The 10,248-nt window shown below is 55.3% G+C and overlaps 1 protein-coding gene across 1 annotated transcript; it reads right to left on the bottom strand.

The window, feature by feature from the left end:
* Positions 1–2,743: 2,743 nt before the first annotated feature.
* Positions 2,744–9,487, bottom strand: UCP2 (uncoupling protein 2). The gene is made up of 8 exons (XM_004708818.3): positions 9,396–9,487; positions 8,440–8,597; positions 5,790–6,015; positions 5,493–5,703; positions 4,542–4,736; positions 4,358–4,459; positions 3,842–4,022; positions 2,744–3,138 (listed from the first exon to the last, which is right to left on the bottom strand). Exons 3-8 carry the CDS (start codon positions 5,913–5,915, stop codon positions 3,024–3,026), a joined length of 930 nt encoding a protein of 309 aa, XP_004708875.1. The 5' UTR covers positions 5,916–6,015; positions 8,440–8,597; positions 9,396–9,487; the 3' UTR covers positions 2,744–3,023.
* Positions 9,488–10,248: the final 761 nt, after the last annotated feature.

Here is a 10,248-nt window from a genome sequence, read left to right as displayed (position 1 = left end):
GAGCAGAGATGGTGCTTTGAAGACAAGGGTGTCCTCGACTCAAGCCACGGTATTTTCAACTGCTTTCTGTGCTCAAGGAAGCTGGACAAGGAACAAGACTGAAGAATTCCTGTGGAATACTATAATGTGTGTGGCATGCCAGAATCCATTGCTGTCCAGCCCATTCCAACTCGGTGACCCTACAGGACAGAGTGGAGCCGCTCCCCGGGGCTTATGAGGCTGTAATGTGAGGATGGTGCAGGGCTGTGTATGGGATCAAACTGACTCAAGGCATCTAACGGACAGAAGCGTGGGCTCAAGCCATCGTCTTTTTCAGTTAGCAGCCCAGGGCATCACCAAGGCTCCTTGGACTGTCAGATTTAAGATAGCAGACTTGTCTGCCATATTTTGAAGATGCACTCGTAGTGCACCACCGTGTCCAAGCACAGTAACGAGGTTGATGGTGCAGGACCAGGCAGTGTTTTGTCTGACTGTACATAAGGTTGTCAGAAGTAGGAAGTGACTCAATGACAGGCGATGAAGAAGCCCAATGGGACAATTCTTCTGTTGACTGGGCCCGGCATACCACCTTGCCGGTCCTTAGAGAACTAGGTGAATTAAGTGGGCCTGTACCTGGTGCAGCTCCACTGAGAGCAAGCCAAGAAGGTGGGGAGCACGGGGCACGCAGAGCCAACTTCGAAAACTCCCAAGTCTGACACCTCCAGGACAGTGAGAGACCGTGTGCATTTTCCTCACTTCAATGATAACGTGCAAGTCAAGCAAAGCAGTCCCTAGCCTGTCCTCATTCCCAGTGCTGAGGATTGAGCCCATTTGTACTTTCTAGAGGTTTCTATCACCTGAGCTCTTCGAGGTCTCAGGGACGGGTCCAGAACCAGCTGACACTGTGCTTATGTCCAGCCCATTTCCCCCCAGTACAAAAGACTCCTTTGGGGCCAATGGGAGTCCTGGTGGCATAATGGGTTACACGCTGGTTGGGTTGCCAACGGCAAGGTCAGTGATCCAAAACCACCAGCTGTTCCAAAGGATGAAGATGAGGTCGTCTGCTCCTATTATGATTGACAGCTGCAGAAGCCCACAAGAGCAGTTCTCTTGCCTTATGGGGTCACGATGAGTCAAAACCAACCCAGTGGCAGTTAATTTGGGTTTGGGATTAACATGAGCCCAAGTATAACACACACACACACACACACACACACACACACACACACACACACACACACGTCCTCAAGCCGACCAACTTCAATCGGGACCTCCTGTGTGTTAACTGCTTCATAGTTTTCACTGGCTGATTCTTTTTCTAGAACATCTTTAGGCCCTTCTTTCAAGACACCTGAGTAAACTCTAATGGCCAATCTCTGTTAGCTGCTGAGGATGGAAAAAGTTTGCAGCTTATATGGGATTGGTAGAAACAGACTCAAGGGCAACTGGCACTAGTGTGTAAGGCCCAGTGGCCAGGTCTCCCTGAATGCTGACTCCCTATAGCCTAGTGGGCAAAACAGCTGGACCGGGCTGCCTTCTGCCTGAACCCTGGCTTGTTGCCCCACAGCACCCAGCTCTGCCCTTCTCGGGAATATCAGGGCAGAGCTGTCAAAATCTAGCAAGTAAGCTGGAGAACCTTGGGCCCTCTCCCTCTTCTCCAGGTACATCCTGGCACTTATACAATTACTGGAGACAAGTCTGCCTCTAGCCCTAACCAATGGCTTCCGAGGGGAAGAGCAGGGCCATCGTATGCAATAGGCTGAGAAGGAGGGAGGAGCCATGTTCTTGGGGCCTGGCTCCACAGCTACCAAAGGGGCCTTTCCAAGGACTCCCAAGTCCGCTGCTGTTCCCCAGCCTGTGTGACCGGTCTCAACCCTCATCTTCAGACATCTGTAAAATGATATGCTCTAGGTGCCCCGCTGGTGTAGTGAGTTACACATTGGACTGCTAACTGGAAGGCCAGCAGTTTGAAACCACCAGCTGCTCCATGGGAGAAAGATGAGTCTTTCTACTCCCATAGAGATTTAGGTTCAGAAAATCCTAGGGGCAGCTCTACTAGGTCCTCGAAAGTCGAGGGTGAGTTTGGTAGGATTCAGGAGCCTTGAATTCCCCCCAACCCTTGAAAAAGAAGTAGCCCTGCCCACCTGTTTTCTGGCCTCAGGATAGGTAGGAGGAACTGGGACCCTGCGCTGGGGACAGTTAAGACTCCACAAATAAAGTTTGCTCAAGCCCTACAGCCTGACTCAACCTCTGCTGCATGGGGGCAGCCGCACCCAGCCCAATGATACTCCCTCCCAGGGGTGTGGCTGGGGAGGATGGGAGGAGCCACACTGATCTCTCACTTGGTCTGGGACTTTGGGGAGGTGGGTTTCCCCTTGGTAAAATGGAGACTGAGACCACAGCACCTGAGTCCCAGGACACACTCAAGCTTCCCAGAAGCACTGGAGATGCAGGGCTAACGGGGCCAGTTCCATTTTGAGAGGTCAGTGGAGCGAGGGGAGTTTTCGTCCGAGGAAGGCCGGCACTGGAGTCCCAGGCACTGGGTGAGTATAGGCTCAAGTGCAGCGAAGAGGGGCCAGAGCAAAGCCATTGGTATGTCTCGCCCTGCACTTGCCACGCCACCTCAGTCCCGAGAGAAGACTAAATTGGATGGACAAAGGTGGGTAAGAAGGTGAATCACACTGCCCTGGCAAGGTCGGATGGCTCCTCCCCTGCCCACCAGACCATGATTTCTGGTAACAGCTACAAAAGAGGGAGGAGACACCAAAGTTGAGCTTGCTTTATGGGGTGGCACGCTGGCTGGGTGGTAGGGGCGGGGCAAAGACTTGGACTATCTTATCAAGGGACTGGGGCATGGCGTCCCGGCTGGTGCCAGGATGGGATCAACTCCTCCAGGATGGAGGGGCAATGGGAAGAGGTGGCAGAGAGAGAGGAGAGGTGGAAAGGGAGAGGGACAAAGGGAAGGCAAGGAGACGGAAAGCAGTGCCTGGCTGGGGCTGACGTCCAAACCAGAGGTGGTCCGTCCGGTCAGCAGCAGGAGCGGCTCAAAAGGGAGCCTCCCGGGAAGTGTAGGCGGCCATGAGGGCCCGCTTCAGCTGCTCGTAGGTGACGAACATCACCACGTTCCAGGAGCCCAGGCGGAGAAAGGAGGGCATGAACCTGGGGGCAGGAAACACACGTTACTGGGGGCACTGGCCAACACGGGAGCAATCTCTACCTCTTGCTCAGCCCCTACAGGGCCCCGGCATCCAATCCAAGGCCATAACTGGGCCTCCCAGCTGCCTGGCCTTGAGCAAGCATCTTCTCGCAAGCTTCAGGTTTAATACCTAGAGAATGAGAAGCCCTGGTGGCGTCATGGTCAAGCACTACTGGAAAGGTGGCTGGTCAGAACCACCCAGTCCTGCGGGAAGAAAGTCCCTGAGACCTGCTCCCATAGATTACAGTCTAGAAAGCCAAAAAAAAAAAAAGCCCACAGCGCCGATCTCTTCTGTAATACAGGCCTCTGTGAGTTGAAATCAATGGTTTCTCAAAATCAGTGTCACCTGAGTTGATTCTGACTCAATGTGACCAGTTAGAACAGGGTAGAACTGCTCCTGTGGGTTCCCGGGACTAACTCTTTACAGAAGTAGAAATCCTTTCTCCCACAAGCACGCGGTGGTTTCAAACTGACCTCGAGGTTAGCAGCCCAAAGTGCAACCGCCACGCCACCAGGGTTCCCTCAAAATTAATGATACCAATAACAATACCTGGGACCAGGGCTGGACCAGAAACAGGTTTCCATTTGGCTGCTACTTGGTTCCGATGGTTCTCTCCCACCTGTGTGACAGGCCCAAGTGACCGGTGGGATAGCTCAGAAGCTTACCCTTTGTAGAAGGCCCGGGGCCCCTCCTTCTGGAGCATGGTAAGGGCGCAGTTGCCAGCGCTGCTGTACTGGCCCAGGGCAGAGTTCATATATCTTGTCTTGACCACGTCGACGGGGGAGGCAATGACGGTGGTGCAGAAGCCGGCCCCGAAGGCGGAAATGAAATGGCAAGGGAGGTCATCTGCAGAAGAGGAGGGGCAGGCGAGGCAGTCAGGATGCCTTGCCCGGGAGGAGAACCAAGAAAGGGCCTAGAGAATCAGGTGGTGGGGGAGGGGGGAGCCCTTATGGTCTTTGAAGGGCAGACTAGTTGGGACCTCTCCCAAGGAAGAACCCGAAACTGTCATTTTTCTAATCTAGTTTGGGTTCCTCAATCTGCAGAGTGAAGTTTCATCCCTGCGAGCTTCACTAGGGCAGATTAGAGAGGAAATCAGGCCACCAGCCAAAGGTGGTGAAAGAATGTTGGATTTGAGGCAACCAGACCCCCACAGCTCTCTAGCCCCACTGACCCCAACTCACCTGTCATGAGGTTGGCCTTCAGGAGGGAATCTTTGATGAGGTCATAGGTCACCAGCTCAGCACAGTTGACAATGGCATTCCGAGCCACATTGGGTGAGGTCCCTATAGGAAGGAGGAGGGCTTGATATGAGCACGTGGAGTGGGGAAAGGAGGAGGTGGGAGCTAGGAGATGCCTGATACTCACCTTTCCAGAGTCCTCGGAACCCTTCCTCCCGAGCAATGGTCTTGTAGGCATCCACAGTGCTCTGGTATCTCCGGCCACCTCCAGCCCGGGCCTGAGCTTGGAACCGGACCTTTACCACATCCGTGGGCTGGGCCACTGCCACAGCCAGGGCACCAGTGGTGCTGCCTGCCAGGAGGCGGCTACCGATGCCGGCATCTGTGGGCAAACCGTGGGGTCAGTGGTCAGCTGGACTTGCACTTGTTTCTACTTCCCCCCTCCTGACATTTCAGGAGGAGAGTCCAGACCCTTTCTCTCTCCCTCTCTCTCTCACAACCTCATCACACCAAACAAAATGTCCTAGCAAGGATCTACTTGCATTGGAGGGGAAAAAAGCAAGGAATAAGACAAAAATGATACTTAGTACTTTCTTTCATAAAGCAGTTTCACTTTCATCATTTCATCTGCTGCTCACCAGCTCTGAGACATCAGACGATTTTTTTCATCTGACCAATGTGAAAACCAAGGCCGAGAGAGGTGGCCTTTCCAAGGAGGGGCCCTAGGTTATTGAGATCTATTGCTCCCTGTCCTGTGATCTTGGAGAAGCGCCGATCAACTTTTCCCCCTGGGTTCTTTCTTGGTTTCTTTCAGGGTCAAATGGCGGGTTGGCTTGCAATGGAAGAGAAAGGGAAGAGTGTTGGCCTTCGAAGTCCCCTTGGCCAAGCCCCTTTTCAAGTGTGTTTCTTCACCTATGACCCTGGGCTGCTGGGGTTGTGAGGGATGCCACAGAAAGGTCAATATGATGCCCACGGGCCTGGCACAGCCCAGTGCTCAGGAATCACCAGGAGACTCAGCACTCCTTCCAAGTTCAGTCTTTCGATCTTCCCAGGGATCTTGGGGTCTAAAGGAGCTAGTCAACTAACTGAACTAGGATCAGTCAGCCCCATGAGCCCGTGGGCCCAGCTCCATACTCACGCTCAGAGCCCTTGGTGTAGAACTGCTTGACGGAGTCGTAGAGGCCGATGCGAACAGAGGCGAAGCTCATCTGGCGCTGCAGGCCGGCGACCAGCCCGTTGTAGAGGCTGCGGGGGCCCTCCGTACGCACCATGGTCAGGATGGTGCCCAGCACGCCACGGTACTGAGTGCTGGCCATGGCCCGCACTGGGCCCTGGCTTTCTCCTTGGATCTGCAAGGTCAACACAGGATGGCTATAGGGAGAGGCAGGAGGAGCATATGCGATACCATTGGGATGTCCAGGTGTCACTCCCTCACCTGCAGCCGGACTTTAGCGGTATCCAGCGGGAAGGTGATGAGATCCGCGATGCAGGCGGCTGTGCCAGCCCCCAGGAACTTCACGGTGGCGGTCGGGGGCACATCGGTGGCCTTGAACCCAACCATGATGCTGACTTCCTGCTACCTCCCAGGGATGAAGACGTGTGGAGAAGTGGAGGGCACCTTCAATCAGCAACAAGACGAGATAGAGGAACTCTGCCGGAATCTAAGTTGAGAAATGCCCATCGGTAGCTGTTCCCTCAGATCCTGTCCACCACCACCACCCCACGTGACCCTCTCTGACAGCACCGACTCCCTAAGGACACCGAGCAGCCCCATAAGGGAAAATGGGAACGGACCCTCGAGGCCGGGAAGCAGGCCTGGAGATGCTATTCCTAGCTGGAGTCCGTGTTTAAGGAAGAGCTTCCGGGCTTTCACTACAGGAAAGGGATCAGGGCTGCCCCCCTGCTGCCTCATAACAAGCCACTGGCCCAGCCTTCGCTGAACTTCCACTGCTGCTGCCCACACTTCGGCTCCTACGGGCCTGACCAGAGGGAAATGGCCATGGCCTGGGTCTGGCCTAAGTCTAGAAGAGAGGGAGTAGACCAGACAACCCAATCCGTTCTTATTCCATCAGTATAATTCTTTCCTGGAATCCCCACCCAACTCGGGCATCTCTAGTCATGCCTTTGCTGGGCGCCAGTTTATTGAGACTCAGGAGCCCCAGACACCACCTCCTTCCCTGCTGTTAAGTGCTGTCCAGTTGATTCGGACTCATGTGCGACCCTGCGTGACAGAAGAGAGCTGCCCCATAGGATTTCCCAGGCAGTGACCTATAAGGGAAAAGACCACCAGGTCTTCCCTCCCCAGAAGATTTTACTGTCTGACACAGGGAGGGGTGGGTGACTTAAGCTGCATTTGGGGCTTGCAGGATATACTCTGAAAATACAGAAGGAGCAACTGAATGAATCGGGGCAGACCCAGAGAAAAGTGGATGGCTGGGAAAGGCTTTTTCAACAAGGTAACACTGAGGGGGCCCTGGGGGACTCCAGGCAATTCTCAGAGCTGAGACTCAGTGTGGGCGCAGAGCTCGCTCAATTGGCCTCCTATGTGACGCAGGGAAAATGCTCCCCCACCTGGCAGCCAGTTTGCCATCTTCACTACAAGAGGTGGGGACGGGGAGGTGTAAGTCAGAGGCTGTGACGAATGAATGACACTGGAAACCTAGGGCTCCATTTTGTTCTCAGAGTTGGAACCACACCCTCCCCTGCTGCCCAGAGAGGAAGTGAGCCCAGCACCCTCGTGGGGGAGGGACACCTGCTTGTCTCTGATTTCATAGGAGCAGCTGAGAGCCAGCCTGATTGGCTGCCTCTGTCACTAGGGCCCAGGAGGACAGAACTGGCCCTTGAGGATGTGGTAGGAGTCTGCTGCTATGAACACGGAAACTGTGGAAACACAGTGCACCCCCAGCTTTTTCCTCCTGGGGTTCTCAGAGGGAAACCAAGAGACCCTATGTTCCCCTGGGCTGGCCTACATGAGGTCCTGTGAAGACTGGCTGAGAAGATAAGTGGCAAAATGAGCTGGTGGGATGGGATGCTCCCACATCCCCAGGCCAGCTCCAAGCAGCCCTCCCTGCTTTATACCTACCCCACTTCTATTAGCTCACTCCTCAGAGCAACCCTGAGGTGGCTGCCCTTACTCACGTTACAGATAAGGAAACTTTGAAGCCTTGCCCACAGGCTCCACATCCTACACTCTGTGCTTGCCACATTTTGTTCTTGTTTACCCAGCCCGAGGCCCAGGCAGGTTCTTTCAAGAGGGAAGTCCCACAGCTCAGTCATCTCGGGCCAATGGTTCCGAGAAGATTCGGACAAGCAGCCCCTCTTCTTTGAGCACCAGGGACGCACCATGACACATATCTACCTGACTCATGCCTATCTCAAAAGACAAGTGCTCGGAGGCTCAGTTGCCATTTTGAATACTGCCTCCCCTAGAACTCCAGTCCTGATTTGAACTTCTAGATTTCCAAACTGGGCCAATACAGTCCTGTTCTTCACAACCACCCACTTGTGATACCTACCTTATGATAGCCAAACATTTAACCAGCGGTTCTCAACCTGTGGGATGTAACCCCTTTGGGGGTCGAATGACCCTTTCACAGGGGTTGCCCGATTCATAACAGTAGCAAAATGACAGTTATGAAGCATCAATGAAAATAATTTTATGGTTGGGGGGGTCACCACAACATGAGGAACTGTATTAAAGGGTCACAGCATTAGGAAGGTTCAGAAGCACTGCACTTAACCACTGGGCCCCTAACCTATTTTATAACCCTCAACAAATAATCAGATTTGGTTGAAAGTTTCAGAGCCTAGAAAACGAAACCTGATTACTAATCTCAATCTCAGGGATAGTCAAAAGTTGAACTCAACAATATGTAGCGAGAACATTAAGCACCTGTCTCAGAGGTGCCCCCCTCACCTGTTTCCTCTTCTGTAAAATGGGGCTCATCATCCTCGTTGTGTGAGGAGGGTCCACTGAAGGACCAGAAGGAGACCAAGGATGTGTGAGAGTGACTGTCCTCTGACCCTCTCCCGTCCAGACCCCAAGGCAGGGAGAGGCAGACTTCCTTAGATTCCTGGAATCTTACCCGGACTTGTAAGGTCTCACGATGAGGCCTCCCAAGATCAAGCTTCTCTAAAGACGTCCCATTCTTCAAAGCCAACAGTGGCGATCCGGATCTGATCTCTTTGGTTTTCCATAGAAAATAACTGAGATATGGAACACCTATTGGTCATACTATGTATCCTGTGGGTGAGGACAAAAGCATGTTTAGAAAGGGACATCCACCTTAAAGGACCCAGCAGGGAAAGGGGACTTGCCCAAGGCACACCCACCCACTCACTCCTTGCCTTGGGGATGGGGAGGCAAAAGGACCCACCACACCCAGGGAGGGCAGCCAGCGATCAGTGGGGAGAAATACACCCAGGGGCCCTCCCTCCCCCACTCTGCTCTCTTGGGAGACACACTGGTTCTCTTCCAGTATTCTAGATAAGCCTGCGTCAGCACCATCAGCGGATCCTGATGAGTGGGAGTATTACAAGGGGTCAGGAGGGAACAGGCATTCTCTAGGAGCCGTCCAAGCTCCTGGCCAGGGCTGCGAGGAGGTGACAGGGGCTGGGTGGCGCGGCTCAAAGCCACGTCTAAACAGAAACAGCCCCAGGAAAGGGTGCTCGATATAATGCTGCGAACAGGAGGTTCGCAGCCTCAAGACCGGGGAGGAAGAGGTCATTCTGGTTATTGGGGGAACGTCGACAAGGTGGGGCGCTGGGCCGAGAGGTGGTTGTGGGACGTAAGGGTGGGGAAGCCGGGGGTGGGTGGTGGGTGGGGGAGGCCTCAATGACAGATAAAAGGAGATTGGAGAGAAGCAAAGAAAAAACGGGGCGAGAGCGAAGAAGCAATTCTAAATACGTAGGTAGGTTGTGGGGAGAGAAATAAAGAGAAGGGAGCACGTGGAGCCGCGTGGCCGGGGGATAAAGGGTGGAAGCCGGAGGCCAGAGCAAGTGGAGGGGGTGGAAGGCCGGGGCGGGCTGGGGCCGGGCTCACCGAGCCGCGGGGAGAACACGAGATGCAGGCAGCAGTGCGGTCGGCGGGGGGGCCGGTTGGAGCTGAAGCAGTCGAGGTGCAGCGGCGCCGGTCCGGTTGGCTGTGAGCTGGGCCGAGGTAGGACCGCGCCTTAAGGCTCGGGGCAGGGTCTGAGAGAGGGGCGGGGCCGCGCCTTAAGGGTCGGGGCCGCGCCTTAAGGCTCGGGGCGTGGTCTGAGGGCGGGGCGAGGCCCGCCGGCGAGGGCGCGGTGAGGAGCCCGGGAGCCGCCGTGTTGCTGCCAGGACGGCCAGGGTCAGGCTTCTCTCTCACGTCGCGTTCACAGCGTTCTGTCCCCAGGACCATCCCGTTCCCTCCCCCCTGCACGCGCACCCCTCCAGTTCCGCCAGCCTCCCAGTGAGAAGGGCGGGAGTGGCGCCCAGCGAGAAACAGAGGCTTGCCCAAGGTCACACACGCCCAGGCTGTTCCCAACAAAAGCCCGGAGGCTCGAGTGTAAGTGTACGCCCTCCATTTCCGTGACTTGGGGGCCCAGTCTGCGAATCCCTAAACTCTTGCAAACCTTCCCCGGTCAGCCGTAGGACCAGAGCGCGGGCTCGTGTGGGGCGGGGCCTCCCGACCGGCCTGGCTGCCGATTGGTTAAAGCCGTGGCATTGGTCTCAGAAGGGACCAATCCGAGCCGGGCCGGCAGGTGGCGGGGTTGTAGCCCACTGCCGTGGGGGCCTTTGGGTTTCCCGCCTTCGCCGCCGCGCTCCAGCCTCGCCCCTGGGGGCCCGGGAGATTCAGGCCGGAAGTGTGACGCGTCAGCCAGTTGAGGGACGAATGAGCTGGCCGGCGTCGGCAGTTGAGCAGGTGGGAC

This window comes from Echinops telfairi, unplaced genomic scaffold (genome assembly GCF_000313985.2).
Source record: "Echinops telfairi isolate 266 unplaced genomic scaffold, ASM31398v2 ScPeMD7_1713;HRSCAF=2227, whole genome shotgun sequence".
NCBI lineage: Eukaryota > Metazoa > Chordata > Mammalia > Afrosoricida > Tenrecidae > Echinops > Echinops telfairi.
This window is presented reverse-complemented; position numbering and strand designations above follow the sequence as displayed.

What these genes read in the sequence shown, in the direction of transcription:
- UCP2 (XM_004708818.3), bottom strand. Translation starts at nt 5,915, where the DNA reads ATGGTTGGGTTCAAGGCCACCGATGTGCCCCCGACCGCCACCGTGAAG. An exon ending in CCGCTAAAGTCCGGCTGCAG is followed by an intron (nt 5,704 to 5,789) that starts GTGAGGGAGTGA and finishes TTGACCTTGCAG; the next exon opens with ATCCAAGGAGAAAGCCAGGG. An exon ending in CTACACCAAGGGCTCTGAGC is followed by an intron (nt 4,737 to 5,492) that starts GTGAGTATGGAG and finishes GTTTGCCCACAG; the next exon opens with ATGCCGGCATCGGTAGCCGC.